Source organism: Psittacula echo (genome assembly GCF_963264785.1).
Source record: "Psittacula echo genome assembly, chromosome: 14".
Lineage (NCBI taxonomy): Eukaryota > Metazoa > Chordata > Aves > Psittaciformes > Psittacidae > Psittacula > Psittacula echo.
The window spans coordinates 11,105,945-11,129,049 of record NC_137750.1 but is presented as its reverse complement, the minus strand read 5'-3'; the positions used below and the strand labels follow the sequence as shown (position 1 = coordinate 11,129,049).

The 23,105-nt window shown below is 42.8% G+C and overlaps 1 protein-coding gene across 1 annotated transcript; it reads left to right on the top strand.

Annotated features, from left to right (window-relative positions):
- Positions 1-1,923: 1,923 nt before the first annotated feature.
- Positions 1,924-19,570, top strand: LOC308227001 (myosin heavy chain, skeletal muscle, adult-like; the record flags this gene model as incomplete). The annotated part of the gene is made up of 37 exons (XM_080629255.1): positions 1,924-2,693; positions 2,783-2,926; positions 3,020-3,176; positions 4,843-4,870; positions 4,968-5,082; positions 5,281-5,373; positions 5,503-5,566; positions 5,658-5,756; positions 5,861-5,964; positions 6,270-6,408; positions 6,979-7,097; positions 7,193-7,342; positions 8,030-8,200; positions 8,805-9,114; positions 9,273-9,340; positions 10,382-10,469; positions 10,561-10,678; positions 10,998-11,121; positions 11,701-11,837; positions 11,929-12,184; positions 13,206-13,448; positions 13,665-13,841; positions 13,914-14,059; positions 14,146-14,713; positions 14,859-14,985; positions 15,149-15,267; positions 15,721-15,917; positions 16,229-16,412; positions 16,499-16,664; positions 16,837-16,961; positions 17,116-17,424; positions 17,525-17,728; positions 17,996-18,121; positions 18,217-18,387; positions 18,474-18,578; positions 18,709-18,804; positions 19,415-19,570. Exons 1-37 carry the CDS (start codon positions 2,487-2,489, stop codon positions 19,568-19,570), a joined length of 5,910 nt encoding a protein of 1,969 aa, XP_080485381.1. The 5' UTR covers positions 1,924-2,486.
- Between the last annotated feature and the right edge of the window lie 3,535 nt (positions 19,571-23,105).

Here is a 23,105-nt window from a genome sequence, read left to right as displayed (position 1 = left end):
TGCTTGATGCTGGATACTACCTTGGATCACAGGCATCATTTTTCTGACCTTGGTGCTCTTCCCCAAGCTTTATCCACTGAGCTCTTTTAGTAACCAAAATGCCAATGACCAGGAGAAGGGTGTGTTTTGAACTGACAGTGTTTAAAGCAGCTCAAGTGACAGTGCCTTTTTCCTACAACTAGGTCAGTCATCCTATAAAGAATACTGGCAATTCCCCCCTTTTTCAGTGTATCAGCATTGTTACAGGACTGCTTGCCACCTCTAATGCCTTGATATAGGCAGCAATGTGTTGATAGCTTTTGTTGCTAGAACTGTGTGATTGTGTGTGTGATGGAATGGGAGTGCTGGACTGAGAGTGTCGGAGTGCAGAAGATCTTGGAGTGTATGCTGGGTGCACGATTGTGTGTAGAGTTGTGTCTAGGTAGATGGGTGTTTTGTGGGGGAGTTGTAGGTAGTGAAGGGCCAGAGGGACCTCCTGCTTTCTGAGCTGGTTGAGGACATTGCTTGATATATGCTGACAGTGGACACACACATGTTGGAAACACAGGCTTAAGCTCTTTAAGGCATGTTAACACTTAACATTGTTTAAGTGAGAGGAAATGAGAAATATCACGGTATTTATTGAGTATGCATATATTTGGGGTTGAAGGTATTTCCTGGTCTAGGTTACTTTTGCAGATTTGTGTCTCTTTACCCTTAGAGTACCTTTACTAAAGTTTGGAAAACAGAAATAGCTATGGCTGTGAATAACTTCCCCATTAATAAAAGTGCTAGTCATTAAATGCTACATATTTCTTCTAGATCTGCTCTGTAACAAAAGCATTGAATCTTTTAAAACCAGAAATTTTTTTGAAGAAAAAAAGCAGTATAATTTATTTTGGTGCTGAGTATGACGTAGCATGAGCGATTCGTTTGTTTAAGACTAGGTAAGGCTTTTCCCTAACATCAGTTAGCACTGACTACAGCAACAGTGAACAATTCTTCCAATATGCACATTTTGAATTTTTCAATTTCTGACACCACCCCCCCCCCAAAAAAAAAAAGCAAGCCAAAACCAAGTGCAGATTTGCTCACACAGATATTTATTTCTTTTTATAGCAAAGGAGTCACCTTTCACACTCTGATCATGACTTACATGTCCAAACTTGAACTTGTATTCTGACTTTCTGTCTCTTGGATTCCTCAGTATCTAATGCTACTGCAGTCGAAGTCCTGGACCACAATGTGTGTTTGGTTTTCTCTTTTTCAATATAGCATATAGTGAATTACAAAATAACATTTGGTCATTATTTGTCTTTTGTGAAATTGTCCTCTCTAATGCTGTAAAGACAACCCCTAAATTCACAGGACCATGTGCACAAGATACGTTGTATTATTCTCATTTTACATCTGGAATAATTGCAGTACAAAAATGCTGAATGTCTGGGTTGAAGATTATGTTATCAGTAAAGGCAGTAGGGGTACCTATAAATTCTACATCCAAGTTCTTTAGGTGCCTTGACTAGTCAAGATTCCCTTATTAATAATCCTGTCAGACTATTTATAGGAAATGTATCCACAGGAATGGTAAGATGTAAAACATTTCTAAATATATCTAGTCAAATCAAATGACAATTATGCCATTAGTTAAGTTTGCCAGACAATGTTTTGCCAAAGGTGGTTTGCCAAAATACATTTCGCTTGAAGGAAAAGGAAACATCCTGAGCATCTGCATACCAGACTCTATAAAAGTCTCTTTGGAGTGCTGTGCCCAGTCTTGCAGAAAATTTCAAGGTAAGTGTATGGCTTCTGTGAACTTCTAGGCAAAACATAGACCTTTTTATTCTATTTAACTTCCTTTAAGCCTTGACTATCCATTCCTATCAGGGACTGTCTCTATCACCACTGATTTTTTTTGTAGATTTGAAGGCATTATTTTTACCTTCAGCTTATATATTAGCTCTGTATATCTGTGTAACACAATCCAAAAGATTAAGATTTCTAAAAAGCAGAAAAAGCAATAATGACTTTTATATCTATCATAATGCAAGACAATACATCCATATCAAGTAAATTTTCCAGTGAAAACCTACTAGTTGCTATCAGATAAGGAAGTCACTTAGAGACTTTCAAGTAATGTTAAAAAAAAAATTAAAAATCAGACTTATTTAATATGACATCTCTTTAATGGCAGTGTCCAAATTCACTAGAGTTCACAAAATTGAAATAGTACTGCTAAACTGTACTACAGTAGTGCAACACTAAAGTGTTCTATTCTTTGATACATACCAAGATATCTAAGGATTAATTTCAGAAAATTATCCAAGTATTTTTAAGAATGGGAAGTTTAAATCCAACTTTTGACTTGTTTATACCGATTTAAATATTTGAATAGATCAAAGTGAAAGAGATATCCTCTTGACACAAAGCTGTTCACTCACTGATTCAACATACCCTCTTTCTTACAGAACACTCTGCTGACTGTGACTCCTGCATAAAGTGCAGCCATGACGTCTCCGGACGCTGAGATGGCCGCCTTTGGGGAGGCAGCTCCTTACCTCCGAAAATCAGAAAAAGAGAGAATTGAGGCCCAGAACAGGCCTTTTGATGCCAAAACATCGGTCTTTGTGGTGCATCCTAAGGAATCCTTTGTGAAAGGGACAGTCCAAAGCAAAGAATCAGGGAAGGTCACTGTCAAGACTGAAGGTGGAGAGGTGAGGAAAGATCTAAGCTTAAAAACTGTATGTAATTCCCACTGTCAGCTTTAAGCTGACATACATGCATCTCCTTCTTCCTCTGACAGACCCTGACCGTGAAGGATGATCAGGTCTTTCCCATGAACCCTCCCAAGTATGATAAAATTGAGGACATGGCCATGATGACCCACCTCCATGAACCCGCTGTGCTGTACAACCTCAAAGAGCGTTATGCAGCCTGGATGATCTACGTAAGTACCAGCAGCAGTCTTCCTCTGGGTAGCTGGGAGGAACTGCTCTGCCAGGCTAAGTGGAAGCCAACGTGCTGTCTGCCTTCCCCACAGACCTACTCGGGTCTCTTCTGTGTCACCGTCAACCCCTACAAGTGGCTGCCGGTGTACAACCCGGAGGTGGTGTTGGCCTACCGAGGCAAGAAGCGCCAGGAGGCCCCTCCACACATCTTCTCCATCTCTGACAACGCCTATCAGTTCATGCTGACTGGTGAGAAAATGGCAGCATCTTCATCATGATATAACATTTGAGTTTTTTTAAAAAAGAAAAAATATTTTATTGTAAACCTCAGCTTGAGCCTTTAATTAATTTATTTTAGCAGTTGCTGGTATTATGCATGAAAACCAGTTCTGTCCAAATAATTTTTAAAACTCTAATTGATAGCATGCAGCCAAGAGCACTGAAAAAGTTAAATAATAATTGGTAAAATTAGTTGGCTTAGGTGAAACAAAATTTTGCCCTTATCTGTTATGAGATTTGATTTGCTTCAGATGTGACAGAAAATATTAACAAACCTCTGAACAAATTATTTAATCTCTCCCAAAACTGTATTGTTTTGGCTTCACGGAGACTTTTTTGAAAAAGCAAATGGTCTGATTTCAAGTGTTATTCTGATATTTTCAACTTCTTGGGAAATAATAACAGCCAAAATCCCAGAGAAGTTGCACCATCTGGAAACAATGAGAAATGCTTTCATTTCAAATTAGCTGTTAGTTGCTACTCTTATATTACAGATTTGCTTCTTAGACATGAAAGTTACTTGACCAGAAAGGTCTAGAATTCTGTGCACCAAAACTGCAATATACAGAAGGGAATCAGTGATTTTATGGTCACATATCTACAGTTGTTTTATGATTCCACAAGGATATAACTGAACATCAGAGAATAATCATGTTGACTGTTAAAAAAAGTACTGAATATTGGATAAAAATAGAACAGTAATTTGAATGGGGTTTGTTTTTCTCCTTTTCTACCTCTGGATCAGGTTCATGTATAACAAGTAGTTTGGCATTTTTATTTACATTTGTTATTTTTCTTTCCTCTCTTCAGGCACTAACTAGTGCCTTAAAGAACAGACTTGTAAATAAACAAATAAACAAATAATGAGCAGGAACATACAGGAACAAAAAATACTGAAAACAAGAAAAGCCCACATTCTTTCCCACCTCAGAAATCCATTTGTTTGAATTCACTGGTGAAAGGGAAAAGTAAGAAAAGGAAAAAAGGAAGAAAAAGACCTTGTTTAAAGATTACCAACATTGATTAAATCTCTACATTTCTACAAATAACTTAATCAAGGGATAGATCAGAACTCTTTAGACACATACTGTTAGTGGCTACAACCCCTCACTACCTAGAGATAATAATTAATCAGACATCCCAAAAGGCATTTTGATAAAAGAAAAAAAGTATAAACTGATCTTGGATTCCTAAATTGTTTGAGGACTCACTGATCTATAGTTACGCTTGTTGGAACCTCAAAAAGACACAAAAGAAATATGATATTAATCTCTGTGGATTTTACAGGGAGTACTTTCATGCCAAAATCTTCCAATATTTATAACAAGCTTCACGGAGGAAGATAAGCCTCCACTTCTTGCAATAACAGGCATTCCTGCATCAGTATTCATTCAGCGATTACTATGAGAATTAGGTAAATCAAGAAAAGGTGTCCTATTTCAATGGCCAAAAAGGGAGTTTAAATGAACACCCCATAGGTGAAAAAAACATTGAAGAAATACAAACTTGGTAACTCCAGCTGTCTCTATATAGCACATAGGCTCTCAAAAAGCACTGATGTTTTCATCACACACATTGTGTTCTGTATTACTCAAGGATGCCACTGACAGTATGTTTGTTTCTGCCTCCTTCACAGATCGCGAGAACCAGTCGATCCTGATCACGTATGTACATTCTCAGCCCTGGTCCCTCTGGGGCTGCCTGGTGCCAGGGACCTCCTGCCTGACCACACGCTCTCTGCTTCTCTCTTTGGCTGCACAGCGGAGAATCCGGAGCAGGGAAGACTGTGAACACAAAGCGTGTCATCCAGTACTTTGCAACAATTGCAGCGAGTGGGGAGAAGAAGAAAGAAGAGCAGACATCAGGCAAAATGCAGGTGAGTCAGGAAGAAGAGACCCAACACTTGGCATGTGACTGTGATGCCAACTAGATACTGTAACTGAATGATTGTCATCCTGTAGGGATTGCTTGAGAATGAAATTATTAATTAATATATACCAGCTTGAATCAACACTTTCCTTTGTTCCTGACATGATTTTTGGAAGGATAACCAGAAACAATTATCATTCTTCAGGGAACGCTTGAGGATCAAATCATTAGTGCCAACCCGCTGCTGGAGGCCTTTGGAAATGCCAAGACCGTGAGGAACGACAACTCCTCACGCTTTGTAAGTTGTTGCTTTAGACAAAATCTCTCCCTCTTAGTACATGACATGTGATGGCCCTACCAGTATTCTCCATAAAGGATACATGAAAAAAACCCTTCCATGCTGAAACGCTGCTGCTTCTCCTTACAGGGCAAGTTCATCAGAATCCACTTTGGGGCCACAGGCAAACTGGCTTCTGCTGACATTGAAACTTGTAAGACACTATCCTGGCCTTATCCCTAGCCTTCCTGAATTCCTACCTCTGTGTGCCTTCCTGTGCCTGAATCTTTCTCCCTTCCTTGCAGATCTGCTGGAGAAGTCCAGAGTCACTTTTCAGCTCAAGGCAGAAAGAAGCTACCACATATTCTACCAGATCATGTCCAACAAGAAGCCAGAGCTAATTGGTAGGAAGGATCATTGACTTTGTAAGGATGATTGCTGAGAAACAGTTCCCTCTCTTACGTGGTTGACAAAACTAAGCCTGTGTCTTGCTTCTTCCTGTTTTCAGACATGCTCCTCATTACCACCAACCCTTATGATTTCCACTATGTGAGTCAAGGTGAGGTCACTGTTCCCAGTATTGATGACCAGGAGGAGCTTATGGCTACAGATGTAAGTACTATGAAGAAAACATTTTTACTGAGATTGTTAATCTCAGTTTGGTAATCTTATGTATTACTACCTATACCTATATTACCTAAGCCTTTGTTACCTATATAATATATAATAATATATTACCTATATATAAATGTACACTAACTATATATATTACCTATATATAATACATATTACATAATATATTACTTATTACCGATATAGATAATATAACCTAATATAATAATTAAGTTAGTTAATATATATATATTAATATATATATTAGGTTATGTAATGTTTTTGCTGCATTTTTTCAACTGCAGAGTGCCATTGACATCCTGGGCTTCACTGCTGATGAGAAGACAGCCATCTACAAACTGACAGGGGCTGTCATGCACTATGGGAACCTGAAATTCAAGCAGAAACAACGAGAGGAGCAGGCAGAGCCTGATGGCACTGAAGGTAACAGTAGATTCAGCAACTGATTTGTTCAAAGAAATTCTCTGTTTGCAGAAAAGACATGTTGGCCTCCAAAGACAGGCCTTTCTTGGCCAGAGTCACCACATAAAACACTGAGGAAAAGGTTCCCTGATCATGGGAAATACCTTTATTTTATGCAATGGTACATCCCAAACATACACAGCCTTAAGGCAGGAACACAGAATCTCTCTAAATCATTCAACCACTAGGTCACGATGATGTGCAATCACAGGTTTTGTGAAATAAATCCTGCATTCTTTGCTATGCAGAAATCCACTTTCCACAGAAATGTGCTCCCCACATGCCTCACGTATTCCCAGAGGCTTTGGGGTTCCTTCTGGGAACTTTCAGATTCAAACTATTCCTATCCAAGCCATATTTGACCTTCCTTTCAAAGAAGGACATCTTCTAGAATTAATATTCCTTCCCAGAACATCTGTATGAGCCAGACCATTCCTTCTCCATTTCTAGAACATGGACAACAGAGCTGTTCACATTGACCAAATTCTAGCCATTGCCCAAAGATAAATGCTTATCTCTCTCCTCCTGTAGTGGCTGACAAGGCTGCCTACCTGATGGGCCTTAATTCAGCTGAGTTACTCAAAGCCCTGTGTTACCCCAGAGTCAAGGTTGGGAACGAATATGTGACCAAAGGTCAAACTGTTGAGCAGGTAAATAGAGGATAGTTTGAAAATGGCTTCAAAAGTACTTAAGTACTCTTCATTGATCGTAGGGGGTAATTCCTGTTCTTTCTTTTCTGCTGTAGGTGAACAATGCTGTTGGTGCCCTGGCAAAAGCCGTCTTTGAGAAGATGTTCTTGTGGATGGTTATTCGTATCAACCAACAGCTGGATACCAAGCAGCCCAGACAGTACTTCATTGGTGTCCTGGACATTGCTGGCTTTGAAATCTTTGATGTAAGAAACAAGGATTTGGCATCATAGTCAAGGGAGGAGCCATGAGGACTCAGAAACACACTTCTTTTTAAAAGGAATCAGAAGTTTATTCTCCTCATCTGCAGTTTTCTAGAAACCCTTCCCACTTCACTGTCACAGTAGTACCCTCAAATGGATTTACCCACCAACACTTGGATTCTAATGTTGCCATCAGATAGAAGAAAGCTCTGCTTTCTGACCTCAGATCTGAGCTTTCTGATTTCAGAGGCCCTTGAGCTTGCAAAGGTTTTTGGCTCTGCAAACAGAGACAGCTCTAGGACTCAGGCTCACACAGATGTGGGCCAAAAGTGTGGAAAAGCTAAGGAAAGGGTAGTGCTCTGGGAAAGTTCACAGCATGTTTCCTCTGCTGTGAAAGCAGTGATGGTGCTAGGATGTCTGTGCCACAGCAGAGAAATCTCCAATTTGTTGATCTAAGGGCAGAGAAATGCTTGGCTGGGATACTGAGGAGGCTTCCACCCTCTGGGAGGCCAGAAAGCTGAGACACCTACACAATGATGCAGCTAAGGTTACTGAAGGAAACACATGCTGTAACAGTTAGGAGTGGTGTTTCAGCTGGGGAACTTCAGACATCACTAGGATTGTGCTAGCAAATATTTTTGGTGTTTGCCACATGTTGAGAACCTGTGTTCCTCTCCTTGCTTTGGGCAGTTCAACAGCTTTGAGCAGCTGTGCATCAACTTCACCAATGAGAAACTGCAACAGTTCTTCAACCACCACATGTTTGTGCTGGAGCAAGAGGAGTACAAGAAAGAAGGAATTGAATGGGAGTTCATTGACTTTGGGATGGACCTGGCTGCCTGCATTGAGCTCATTGAGAAGGTACCTTTTCCATACAAGTGTGCAATGTATATTGGAATTCTGTGGTTTCTCTGAGCCAGATGCAGCTCAGAAAGACCTCACAGTCAGACATGCAGTGTCAGGTAAACAGAATAGTTTGCACTGAAATGTATTTTCATCTGGGGAATAGAAATTAGGAAACGCAAACCTTTGCCATGAATTTGCCTGGTTTTCAGGCATGGAAAGGGTAGCCTCGATTCCCACTAACAGACTTTCTTAAAACAAACTGGGATTGCTCCGCTTTCCTTTCTCCTCTGAAGACTCAAATCAGAACTCCTCCACAAACAAATTAGGCACCTCTTGTAGCTATTGCCCCGATAGTTTTTCTGTATACCAGTTCTCCCTCCATTTCTACTCAGAGTTCTAACCTGAACTGAACAGATGTTCTTACCAGTTCCATGAAGATAGGCTGCAGGAAGGCAAGGGAAGGCAGAAATAAGCTTCCTGGATGAGAACAACTCCTAATAATCATAGGCCCTTATCCAGGCTGAGATGCTACCAGCAACATGCTCCTACCTTTGATGTTCATAGAATATGCTTCACATCATTACGATTTTCCTCTGTCACTGCTTGTGGTACTTTCCAGCCCATGGGCATCTTCTCCATCCTGGAAGAGGAGTGCATGTTCCCCAAGGCAACTGACACCTCTTTCAAGAACAAGCTCTATGACCAGCACCTGGGCAAGTCCAACAACTTCCAGAAGCCAAAGCCTGCCAAAGGCAAGGCTGAGGCTCACTTCTCCCTGGTGCACTATGCTGGCACAGTGGACTACAACATCACTGGCTGGCTTGAGAAGAACAAAGACCCTCTGAATGAAACTGTCATTGGGTTGTACCAGAAATCATCTGTGAAGACACTGGCCTTACTCTTTGCCAACTATGGTGGAGCAGATGCAGGTCAGCTTTGTGAAAATTGTACTTTCAGTATGAGACAATGTTGTCATGGAATTAAGGCAGTGAACACTGAACATTCAATGCTGTTTTGCATTCTGTAGTTTCCAGTATGCGCCAATCATATTTTAATGTTGTTTTATTTTCTGTTCTTCCATTTGCAGATGCTGGTGGTAAGAAGGGTGGCAAGAAGAAGGGTTCTTCTTTCCAGACTGTCTCAGCTCTTTTCCGGGTATGTACAGAATTCGTGTCTTTGAAGATGGAAATCTTTTACTCTGAATCTGAAAAGTCTATTTTAGTTTTAGAAACCAGAGAATTAGGCTGTTAGGATACCACAAAAATTCTACCCCAATATGTGTATGAACTTTCTTTTATTTCAGGAGACGGAATTACATTGTCAGCCTCCTGGAATTCGCTTGGCAATGGTGTTAGGCACTTTTTTTCCATCTAGTTATTGATATCGATTTTTGTATTTTCCCGACTTCTTCCACCTGTCTTTCTCTTGCTATTACTTTCTCTGAATATTGAATGGAAACCTCCAGGGGGTGAAGTTCACCTACTCATACTGGGAGTGAATACCACAACAGCTCAACTTCCTTAAAACCTTCCCTGGAGAATTCAGAGATATTTTCTATACATGTTTTATGTATCTATGAAGATTTTCAGTATGCACACATTGTAGAGTTTAAAAATACTAGATTAGATATCATAAGCAAAGAAAATTTCCTTGAGAATGGAAGATTTTAAGGCAGTGTTTCAATTTCAGTGGGGAAAGAGAGTGGCTGTTAAATTACAACAGATCAATGATTTTTGACATGATTTTTCAGTTAGGTTTTCAAGGTTACCATTTAACTGAGGTGGAGATATTTAGTGAGACTGAATTACTACTAAAATTTTCAGATTATATGGGCTTTAAAAATAGTCTATTCATTTAAAAAAACTTATTTAACTGCCAGATAAGACGCTAGTCACATGTAACGAAGAGTACATATCAACCACTTAAAATGTCCAACTAAATATCACAAGAAATGCGAGCTGGAATGAAAGCTGGGAAATGTCAGCTGTATATTTGTATAAGCAGATTAAGCTAAAGTAATACTAACCATTACTCTACAGAAGAATTTCAAAGCCAAAAATTTAAAGTATCCTTTTCGGAGTGTTGCAAGATGCTTTAGAGAAGACAGGTCTGCATCCTGAAACACTCAGTTTGATATATCCACTATCAAGCTTCCAGTGCTATACTCTTAATAATACAAACTTCATGATCTCACAGGAGAACTTAAACAAGCTGATGGCTAACCTGAGAAGCACTCACCCCCATTTTGTACGATGCATCATCCCAAATGAAACAAAAACACCTGGTAAGGGGATCCAATAGGAAAGAAACATGAGCAGCAGAAGCTCTTCTGAGTGTGAGACAGTTGGGTAGTCACTAACGGTGGTCATTGTTAGGTGCCATGGAGCATGAGCTGGTTCTGCATCAGCTGCGCTGTAACGGTGTGCTGGAAGGCATCAGGATTTGCAGGAAAGGATTTCCCAGCAGAGTCCTGTATGCTGACTTCAAACAGAGGTAAGAGTGCTCCACATTTTTGCCCATTCGGACCTACTGAAGAGCCCTGAGTATCATGATATACTCAAAACATTATGCTTTAAATTAGTACTGAGCAGTAATATGGAATTTTTTCACTGCCAGTTGATGTAGATATGACATTGATGAGATCACGATTCTCTGGAACTTAATGTTAATAGTGAAAACACTCCCCCTATGCTGTTGTGAAATGGTGAACTGTCTGCAGGAATGAGACTGGTTCCGTGAGAAGGCTGTGAGGTTTAATCAGACTAGCAGTTTTGGTGACGGGTGTTTCTCTGTGTTCTGTTTTCTTTTGCAGATACAGAGTGCTCAATGCCAGTGCTATTCCAGATGGTCAGTTCATGGACAGCAAGAAGGCTTCAGAGAAGCTCCTTGGTTCCATTGATGTGGACCACACCCAGTACAGATTTGGTCACACCAAGGTAGAAACCAGACTTTTGTTTAAAGTTTGTCAGGGAGCTCTGCCAGGGGGAGGGAGCACAGGAAAAGCACTCATCTGGCAGTGTAGGGGCCCAAACCCTCAGTACTCAAGCAAAGCAAGTTGGGAAGATCCTGTAATGGTAGTCACATTCAACCAAGATTCCAGATCACCAGGAAGATTTGTGACAATAAAGGTCTGAGGTGAAGCCATAAAGCCTGATTTTCTAGGTTGGCAAGGGTCAGATATAGATAGCCTAACAAGGCCCAGGCTCTATTCATTAATTCTGGACATACAGCAATTGGAATAATCTAACATCAAGCCAGGAAGAGAGTTCGCACATCATGGTAGATCTTACTGGAGTCCATGACCAGGCATAGGTGTGGTTGTGGCTATGGCTGATCTGGAAACCAGAACTCATACCACATAGCTCAGATGGGGACTAAATGCTTATTGTTTGGGAGGGTGCCCAAGCTGAGACTGCCCATGCCCTAATATTAAGATCTACCAGGAACCTGAAAGCCTCTGTGCCTCTATTCTGTACTATTATACAATGACATGCTGTAACATTTCCTTTCTCAAGGTGTTCTTCAAAGCTGGGTTGCTAGGACTCCTGGAGGAGATGAGAGATGACAAGCTGGCAGAAATTATGACCATGACGCAAGCCAGGTGCAGGGGCTTCCTCATGAGGGTGGAGTACCGGAAAATGGTGGAGAGGAGGTAGACATTTCTCATATTGAGTTTGTTCTCATGGGATGTGCCTAATTTATCACAACAAAGCTACGCAAAAGCCATGTGAATGTCATTTCAGGGAATCCATCTTCTGTATCCAGTACAATGTTCGTGCATTCATGAATGTGAAGCACTGGCCCTGGATGAAGCTGTTCTTCAAGATCAAGCCCTTGCTGAAGAGTGCAGAATCTGAGAAGGAGATGGCCAACATGAAACAAGAGTTTGAGAAAACCAAGGAAGAGCTTGCAAAGTCTGAGGCAAAGAGGAAGGAGCTGGAAGAGAAAATGGTGGCCCTGCTGCAGGAGAAAAATGACCTGCAGCTCCAAGTACAGGCGGTGAGTATCACCGTTCACTTGTCCCAAGAAAAAGAATGACATACACTGAGAATGCTGCTGACCCTAAGCAAAGACTTGCAGGAATCTGACTAACGTGCAATAGGAAACAGTCTGAATCACACACTGTAAGGCACTCTGATGTGGAGTAAACTGAAGCTGACAGGGGCATGTTGAGACTCATGGCAGCTCCACATGAAACTCGGCATTCCTGCTGTCTGAGGAAAGATCCAGGTAACACTTTCCAGCATGTAATCCAGAGCAGAAATATCTCAACTGGAAGAGAAGTATCTCCATGTAACTCAACTTTCAAAACAGTGTATCTGTCTAAAGGCAAACATGAGTTTTCCTACTTACAGCTATGCCAGAAAGCCTTGATTGCTTTCAGAAACATGGCTATTTCTCATTCAGACTCAATTAGGAAAAGGCAAGTCCTTAACAACAAATGATGTGATCAAACTGAAAGCACTGGAAATGCTAGGCGTGGAGTAAAAGTAAGGCACAAGACAAGCTGATAGAAAAGGCAAGAACTCTATTGGTCTTGCAGTGGTTTTAATGCATGTAGAAAACTGATAAATGTATTTCTCAACTAAATGTAGTTATTTTCAATTTAGTAGAGTTATTCTCAAAATTGGAAAAGCCACTGCATCTGAAATATTGCAAGGTTCCTGATGAGACAATTGAAAAGAGAAAATTACAAAATACATTTCTGTCAGGAAAAAACACACTAAGACATTGCTCCTGCTGAAAATATTATTTGAAGTGACAACTATGTACTTCCACCTTTAAGTGCAGTAGCTGTGACGTATTCTCATAGCTACCGTTTATGTGAGGCATCACAAAAGATTTGGAATCAATGTTGTTACCAGATGACAAGGTTTCCCAGTGGACTCCAGGAAAGATCTTCCACTTGCTGAAATGGAAGGCCAGGTCCAGCCCTCATTTTAACACATGCTTACTTAGCAATAGAAAAGACAAAGGGGTGAAACATTACAACCCACAAAAACCTGTGTCTCCCCACCAGGAAGCAGATAGCTTAGCTGATGCTGAGGAGAGATGTGACCAGCTCATCAAAACCAAAATCCAGCTGGAAGCCAAAATTAAGGAGGTGACTGAAAGGGCTGAGGATGAGGAGGAACTGAATGCGGAGCTGACAGCCAAGAAGAGAAAACTGGAGGATGAGTGTTCAGAGCTGAAGAAAGATATTGATGACCTTGAGTTAACGTTGGCCAAAGTGGAGAAGGAAAAGCATGCCACTGAAAACAAGGTACACTCATAGGGAGACACGAAAAGGCTGAAGGGGCAGGTGCTTCCCACATCTGCCTGGTAGCCTCAGAACAAAGCTAGGTATGGAACATACCAGCAGCACCCCAGCGGGACAGCCCAAATGAAAAACACACTTGTGGCTGAACACTGCAAAGTGAAAAGGTCCCTGCGCTAGCAGTCAAGTCTTCTACACAGACTGTTTTCTCCTAATCACTAGGTGAAAAACCTCACAGAGGAGATGGCAGCCCTAGATGAGACCATTGCAAAGCTGACAAAAGAGAAGAAAGCTCTCCAAGAGGCCCATCAGCAGACACTGGATGACTTGCAAGTAGAGGAAGACAAAGTCAATACTCTGACCAAGGCTAAGACCAAGCTGGAGCAACAAGTGGATGATGTAAGCACCTGTGTAGTTAAATGGAAACGGAAAGAACAGCCAGCAGGGTGCTAATGGTCCCGTTTGTTTTAGCTGGAAGGGTCCCTGGAGCAAGAGAAGAAACTGCGCATGGACCTTGAGAGAGCCAAGAGGAAACTTGAAGGAGACCTGAAGCTGGCCCAAGACAGCATCATGGATTTGGAAAATGATAAACAGCAGCTGGATGAGAAACTGAAGAAGTAAGTGTGTTGTGGAGCATGTGAGTGCTGGGCTGCTGTGCTTGTCTTTTTCCTCTCAGCTCTAACATGGGTTTTTTTGCTCAAAGGAAAGACTTTGAAATCAGCCAGATCCAGAGCAAAATTGAGGATGAACAAGCCCTGGGCATGCAATTGCAGAAGAAGATCAAGGAGCTGCAGGCAAGTCTCTGTTCCCTGCCCCTCTCAAAAAACCTCAGGTCAGGTAAGAGGAGGGCACGGATGCAAATGGTCTGTGATGTTCCCCAGGCTCGTATTGAGGAACTGGAGGAGGAAATTGAGGCAGAGCGAACCTCTCGTGCAAAAGCAGAGAAGCATCGGTCTGACCTCTCGAGGGAGCTGGAGGAGATCAGTGAGCGCCTGGAAGAAGCAGGAGGGGCTACAGCAGCTCAGATCGAGATGAACAAGAAGCGTGAGGCCGAGTTCCAGAAGATGCGTCGTGACCTCGAAGAGGCCACGCTGCAGCACGAAGCCACGGCTGCTGCCCTGCGCAAGAAGCACGCGGACAGCACTGCTGAGCTTGGGGAGCAGATCGACAACCTGCAGCGAGTGAAGCAGAAGCTGGAGAAGGAGAAGAGTGAGCTGAAGATGGAGATCGATGACCTGGCCAGTAACATGGAGTCCGTCTCCAAAGCCAAGGTACGCAATTGCGGTAGAACACGCTCACAGTGACAAGGTATAGGCTGCTTCTGCCATGACATTCTCATGACAAAATGTTACCTTCTGTGAGAATAAGGAGGAGTCCAGCTGTTCAACATGGTCCCTCTTTGTATTTCCTCTCTAGGCAAATCTGGAGAAGATGTGCCGCACCCTGGAAGACCAGCTGAGTGAGCTTAAAACTAAGGAGGAGCAGAACCAGCGCATGATCAATGACCTCAATACTCAAAGAGCTCGTCTGCAGACAGAATCAGGTAAGGGACATCTTCATTCCTGAGGTACAATGGGAGGACACCAAAGGGCGAAAAGTGAGAACTGGTGTTAGCTCTCAGGCCGCTCTTGGTCACATGGGTTCACAGCTGGAAACTGTGCTGTTGCGAACACTCCAGTTACCTTCTTTCAATTCACCCTTCCAAGGTGAATATTCACGCCAAGTGGAGGAAAAAGATGCTCTGATTTCTCAGCTGTCCAGGGGCAAACAAGGATTTACCCAACAGATTGAGGAACTCAAGAGGCATCTAGAGGAAGAAATTAAGGTATGGAAGTACCCTTGTGTCCACAAGCTGCATCACCCTTAGAAGCATCTGGAGAACCCTGTCTGATCCAAGACTGGTTCAGTATTCTTTCCCCAAACACATGGAATACTGGAGAAAACACCAGTAATGAATATACCTCAACCCCTGAGTTAGAGAGGGATTGAAGCACAATGATTTTGATGCTGGAGGAAGTCATCCACAAGGCTCTCATGAGGTTCTGACGATAGTCTCTAAGACAGGAGTCATCCTGTCTTAGGTCTAAACATGTACAGAAACAGCAGGTTGCTGTCCCCAGAGTACCTCTCACTGACACGTCCTGATCCTCCAGAGCATATCACTGTAGGCTTCATCAGCTGGCAGCTTTGCATTGCCTGATTAGAATTGTTTTCCAATTTCACTATCAATTTCACTGTCAAGAGACATTCCAGTTTTACAAAGCCCAATTCCCCACAGGCCAAGAACGCGCTGGCCCACGCCTTGCAGTCTGCTCGCCACGACTGTGACTTGCTCCGGGAACAATATGAGGAGGAGCAGGAAGCCAAGGGGGAGCTGCAGCGTGCCCTGTCCAAGGCCAACAGCGAAGTGGCGCAGTGGAGAACCAAATATGAGACGGACGCTATTCAGCGCACGGAGGAGCTGGAGGAGGCCAAGTACGTGGCAAGTGGAATATAGAGAGAGAAGCGGAGAACACTGAGACTCTGCAGGGAGATGAGAGTCTCTGAAACCGGATTATGACAAGGGAGGAAAAAAAGGCTGGGATGTAGTGTCTTTGTGGTAGAGGGCAGAGAGAGAAAGAGAGAGAGAGAGAGAAAGTGTCCTGTGGAAAAGTTGTAGACTAGAAGGAGAAATGTCGTCTTTATGGCTAGAATGGTTAAGACAGGCCTAATAATCAGTAGGTGCTGGGACACAGCTGTGGCAAACCTTTTACCCCTAACCTGCAGCTGTACTTACCACATTGCAGGAAGAAGCTGGCACAGCGCCTGCAGGATGCAGAAGAACATGTTGAAGCTGTCAATGCCAAATGTGCCTCCCTGGAAAAGACAAAGCAGAGGCTGCAGAATGAAGTGGAGGACCTGATGATTGATGTGGAGAGATCAAATGCTGCCTGTGCAGCTCTGGATAAGAAGCAGAAGAACTTTGACAAGGTCTTTCAGGCTGCAGACTGGGGAATCATGGATGGAGCATCCTGTCCTGATTGTCACGTGCATACTGACACCCCATTTCTCTTCAGATCCTGGCAGAATGGAAGCAGAAGTATGAGGAAACACAGGCTGAGCTGGAAGCCTCCCAGAAGGAGGCCCGCTCTCTCAGCACGGAGCTGTTTAAGATGAAGAATGCCTATGAGGAGTCCTTGGACCACCTGGAAACGCTGAAGCGCGAGAACAAGAACTTGCAGCGTAAGTCCCTGGCCCTCTGCTCCTGGCAGGGCTTTCTCAGCACCCACCAGTACCTGCTGCTTCACATGGGTCTGTGCCTGCAGGTGGGCAAAGATGCCTGTCACGTTGGTGTGTGAGGGCCCTTCCCATTCTGCTCTGTGGCCAACCATGCCATTGGTCCTTGTTCCTACAGAGGAGATTTCTGACCTCACGGAGCAGATTGCCGAGGGAGGAAAAGCGATTCATGAGCTGGAGAAAATCAAGAAGCAGATTGAGCAGGAGAAATCTGAGCTCCAAGCCTCACTGGAGGAAGCTGAGGTACACACAGGGTTAATAATCGTTTCCAGTTTGAGCGTATGGTAACAGTTATCCACAGAGGTGACAGGAAAGCAAGCTTTGATTTGTGAGGTGCTGCAAAAAAGATTACTTTGAAAAGAAGCAGTAGTTTAAGGCACTGTTCCTGCTTGTCCAGGCCTCCCTAGAACATGAAGAGGGAAAGATCCTGCGCCTCCAGCTTGAGCTCAACCAGGTCAAGTCTGAGATTGACAGGAAGATAGCAGAGAAAGATGAGGAAATTGACCAGCTGAAGAGAAACCACCTCCGAATTGTGGAGTCCATGCAGAGCACCCTGGATGCTGAGATCAGGAGCAGGAATGAAGCCCTGCGTCTGAAGAAGAAGATGGAGGGAGACCTGAATGAAATGGAGATCCAGCTCAGCCATGCCAACCGTGTGGCTGCTGAGGCACAGAAGAACCTGAGAAACACACAGGGAGTGCTCAAGGTCTGTTCAGCAAAGCTACAAAGAGAGATACGACATCCCTGACATTTTTGACACCCAAGCTTGCACTTGCACCTTGTGATTTCTGTTGCCTCTTTTACAGGATACTCAAATACACTTGGACGATGCTGTGAGGACACAGGAGGACCTGAAGGAGCAGGTGGCCATGGTGGAGCGCAGAGCAAACCTGTTGCAGGCTGAAGTTGAGGAGCTACGGGCAGCCCTGGAGCAGACAGAGCGGTCCAGGAAATTGGCTGAGCAGGAGCTTCTGGATGCCACTGAACGTGTGCAGCTCCTCCATACCCAGGTCAGGCACTCTGCTGGAAATTAATCCCATCAGCAAGGGACAGCACAGAATGTGATTGCTAGACATTGAAAGTGATTACTATGCAATCTCTCTAAAGCAACATGCTCTGTTAAAGCTTTTGCAGCCAGCCACCTATGTCTAGTTTGCTGCTATGGCTCCAAAGATGACTCTTGCATTAAACACTTTCCTAAACGATAGTTGCACTTTAAGGAAGTGATATGGCGGCATTAGTCTAAAAGTACAACTCGTGTCTTTTGTGTGGTGCAGAACACCAGCTTGATCAACACCAAGAAGAAGCTGGAAACAGACATTGTGCAAATTCAGGGTGAGATGGAGGATACCATCCAGGAAGCCCGCAATGCTGAAGAGAAGGCCAAGAAGGCCATCACAGATGTGAGTTGAGACCTCCTTTCATTGCCGATGGTGGATGTGTTCTTCCCCAGAATGTCTCCAGCCCGAAAATGGCTTTGACCCTTTGCTCTCCTCAGGCGGCCATGATGGCAGAAGAGCTGAAGAAGGAGCAGGACACCAGTGCCCACCTGGAGAGGATGAAGAAGAACCTGGACCAGACGGTGAAGGACCTGCAGCTCCGTCTGGATGAGGCTGAGCAGTTGGCACTGAAAGGAGGCAAGAAGCAAATCCAGAAGCTGGAGGCCAGAGTGCGTAGGCCTGGTATTTGTGCAAGAGTGAGCATGTCCCTTGGAGAGATAGCAGAGAAGCTCCAAAGATGGGCTTGTGATTGCAGGTGCGGGAGCTGGAAGGGGAGGTTGATGCTGAGCAGAAGCGCAGCGCTGAAGCCGTGAAGGGTGTGCGCAAGTATGAGAGGAGGGTGAAGGAGCTGACCTACCAGGTAAGGCAGGAGGTGTCCTTGCTCTCACAGCAAGTCCCATTTTGCACACACCATCCCCAAAGGGAATTCTTAACCTCACATGATGAAGAACCAATAATTCATTCTCTTTCCTGCTTACCAACCACTCTAGACTGAGGAAGACCGGAAGAATATTCTCAGGCTCCAGGATCTGGTGGACAAGTTGCAAATGAAAGTGAAATCCTACAAGAGACAAGCGGAGGAGGCTGTAAGTATTACACGAAGAACAGGCACCTTCCATCGGGGCACCAGGCTCTTTGATATGATTGTGACTACCAGGAAAGGGTCATGAAGGAAACTACCAAGACACATCAGTCTTGGCCATGCCATTTGGTTTCCTGTCAGGAGGCCTTTCTGGTTTCTGGGCACCCTAGAGTAGTCAGGGATGAAGTGAGTGAAGTTCTGCAGCCTGTGTTATACAGCAGGTCAGACTAAACAATCCCAGGGGCCACAACAACTGACTGAGAATTTCATGACTCTGCTACTAATCAACAGCAGAAGGCTTCAGGTTCTTCTTCATCCTGAAATGTCACACTTTGTGCACGAAGTATTGAGAGTATTAGTACATAAATGAAAAACTCAAGTGATGAGATTTCTCCTCGATTGTGACACTGTGCTGGTGAAACTTGTCACACTAGGGTCCTGCATAAGGGAATGAATGCAAAGGGAGGATGAGGAGATCTGTGCAAGGCTGTTGTGTGGTGGGTGAAGTGTGAAAGTTTGTGCCTTCCCCAGGGAAGAGCTGTAGCCTTTCAAGGGTGAGGTGCAGGAAACCCCTGCCCTGGGCTCCTCACCACCAACTCCCTGTCCCCACACAGGAGGAGCTGTCCAATGTCAACCTCTCCAAGTTCCGCAAGATCCAGCACGAGCTGGAGGAAGCTGAGGAGCGGGCTGACATTGCAGAGTCCCAGGTCAACAAGCTCCGAGCCAAGAGCCGGGAGTTTCATGGCAAGAAGATAGAAGAGGAAGAGTAAGGCTGTCATGAGGCAGCCAAGTGACCTGGGGGCTGCACAAAATGTGAACCTCTCGGTCTCTTTCTTCTTTACTTTAGATTTGCAACCACTTCAATATGTAGGGAATAAAAAGTAGATTACTTCTATTCACACCATGACTAGTAGTTTTCATTTGTTTCTCTTTTTACTGGTGTAGGGCTGTGTCATCATTAGCCTTTGGGCAGCATTTTGTCTTATAACCTTTGTGTAGCTATGTTAGGATACAGCTTTTTGTCATCTAGTTCCTAACTACTTATTCCTTCTCTATTACTTTAGTGAGCAATAGAAAGAAAGTTGCCAGACTAAAACATTTTTAGTTGGTGTTATTACAAAGCCATTTGTTTTCTGTGTATTTTCCATTTGTCCACTGACCAGAAAAATTTTCTTGGTACAATCCAATAAAAAGACCTCATAACATTCATACACAGAGCCACATTATTATTTTGCAATGATATTTTGCAAAGACTTTACATGTTTGATCTGATAATTTCTCTGAATAGGAGATGAGTACTCTATAATAGGAGTTCGAGGTTTTTTTAAAGTCAAATATTAAACTACATTCATGATTAATGTGCTGAACATTTATGGTGGTGATTGAGTTTAATAGCAACACCTCAACCTGCATATGTCATTAGGCTGCATCTGTTCAGAAAACTTCAAATAATAACTATTATGTCCTAATTCTTTGTTTAGATTTTACGAATCTGGAAATGTCACTTATTTGTATTGGGGAAATATCTCTCATTCATTCGCATAAATGAGATCATATTTAATTTCTCATGTATTTATATTTTGATGCCATATCTTGAAGATTAGAATCAGCCTGCATAAATGCCCCATGCAGTCAGACTGCCTACTAGTTGGTAAGCAATGCAAAGGTTACTGACCTTGAAAAAAACAGTGGTTCATAATTACTATAAATATGAATATAGAATAGATGCAGCTGGTGTACTCCAGTAGAGCTGCATGGATTACAAAGACTCTTAGAGTTATAATAATCTAGACAGCAGTTATGTGCCTCCAAAGTAAATAAGCGCTATTTCATTGACAGAATAACATTAACTGAAAATCATAGAATCACAGAATGGTTAGGGTTGGAAAGGACCTTAAGATCATCTAGTTCCAACATTCCTGTTCTGCAGAAAGAAACTTCTATTCAGTGAATTTTGAAACATCAGATTTATCAGTTCAGCTCTGCATGACTATTCAAAGCCCAGAAGAAATTTCTAGCTGAAAAAGATCCCATCCTTCTCATGAAAGAGAGGAAAGAAGTTTGTTGTCTTATTCTACTTACCTGGGCAGCTCTTTGCAAGACAAGACAATACCGCTGGGAACACATGATTCAAGATACATAAAGGTCTCAGACTGGGGCACTAATAAGCAAACTTGCAAGGCAGTGTGGGGCAGAGCACTGATATGCTCATTCCATGCTGGCTCTGCCCAGAGGCCCCTAGAGGTCACTCTGCCCCAGGAGGACTCAGGCTAGCCGGAGAAATCCTTGAGGGAGCATCAGAGAGTTCAGAACATGGATGCAGAAGGCAAAGGTTATGCCTGCATGCTTGGTAAAGCAGTGATTTAAGTGAATCTGTCTTTACAGCTGAAGATGATTGGGAAATATTCACACGAAGTTCAGGCAACATGTATTTTAGTTGTACGTTCCATTTATAGTGTCTGAGTGTTGCGCATCAGTGTTATGATAATCTGCTGGCATCATGACACCTCTCCAACTCTGTGACAGACAGAACATGCCACCTAACCTCTTTTTCTGAGTCATTGGCATCCTTATAGTAACATCATGCTAGCAACTCCAACTTCCCTTCCATCCCTCTCTGTCCTCCTCTGACTCTTTTTTCCACCTGTTGTCCCTCTGCTTTCTGCACTTTACTCAGGGGCTTCTAAACCCTTTTTACTTCACTCACCTGCTCTGTAACTGGAGTCACTCAGCTGCTTAAACACACATGTGCGAACGAAATAGAACTCTGAGTGTCACCTAAGAGTTACTTAATATTTGCTATGAAATAGGAGGTGTGTGCATTATTTACCTTGGCTGCACATTCAGTACTGACAATTTTCAACCGAAGGGTTTACATTTACTCACCTTTCTCCTTTCAGTTGGCTGTTTCAGGAACATTTCAGGGACTAAATTGCTTTAGTCTGTGTGTGGAACAGGGAGTTAGTGGTGGAAAAAGACTTCATGTGTATAAGAGCACATTTTCCAAATTCCCTATGTGGAGACATGGAATGTTAACTTCCTTTTTTGTGTATTAAGGCTGAATTACAAACACACAGTGCATGGCACATATTAGTCCTTGAGAGCAAGAGCAGGATTAAGAAAGGATGGACATCTATGCCACTGTCTTGTATGAACTGTAGAACAAGCCAGTTTTCACAAATAATATTCTCTGGAGATTTACGTTTAGGCCCAGACATTGCCTTTTGCATTATTGGTCCCAACTGCCTTTCTTCCCACAGAATTATTCCACAACCCACATTAGTAATTGTAATTATTGGGTTATCTCAAGAAATCAGTTCAAAATTCCATTGCCCCCCCACCTCAGGGCACAGAGTCTCTGTGAGGAACATTCAAACAGATTCTTAAAGAACATCTTAAGAAGGTAACATGGCATGTTAAACTCCATATTTAACAGGCAAGTTCCATGGGGGATATAGAATGTATTCCCTGGAATTTATTTAATCTGATCCAATACTTATCAAATCTAATAAAGAGAGTGTGTCCTTACCATCTCCATGTCCAGTTCACAGCGACATGTAAGTTGAAGTGAAGCAATGAGAAGATTTGGTCTGAAGGATTAGTGTTCTGACATTTCTGCTTATCATCTTCCAACATTCATGGGAGATCTCCTTTTACTCAGGGAACAGCAGAATGAGTCTATGCTTCCTATATCATACCATATACACTGTTGATTTACTCCCATATTGATATTTCTAAGCATTCTCTTCTAATTCTGATGGCACAGCTGACAACAATATCACACAAAGTTTTTTGGGACTTTTTGTTGTAATTTTTTTTGTGTGTTTTTGTTGTAATTTTTTGTGTGTGTTTTTGTTGTTGTTGTTGTTTGTTTGTTTTCTTTGGTTGGTTTGTTTGGGGTTTTTTTGTTTTTCTTTCTTGTTTTTTTTTGTTTTAATGAGTGCACCAATCAGCTGAAGGAAATTCAGATTTTGTTCCAGATCTCTTTATGAAAGAAACTGTGGGCTGAGTTCTGTGGATGAACTACCACCTGGTAGGTAGAGTTTAACTCAATTCTTTCTGGGTAAAAAAAGAGAATTACATCTCAGAGATCAGTCAGGTGAACGTTTGTAGGATACTTGCTCTTGCTATACACCTACTCTCTCTTTCTTTCCTTTTTCACTATTCTCATTCCCAAATGCTTCCCTTTTATACTCTCTAACACCCCCGATTTTGTCACAAACAAACTGGCTTAAGTTAACTGTCAAGCTGATAAAGAATCAGAGGTCTGCTAACTGTATTCTCTTGTCTGCTGTTCTTCTAGTC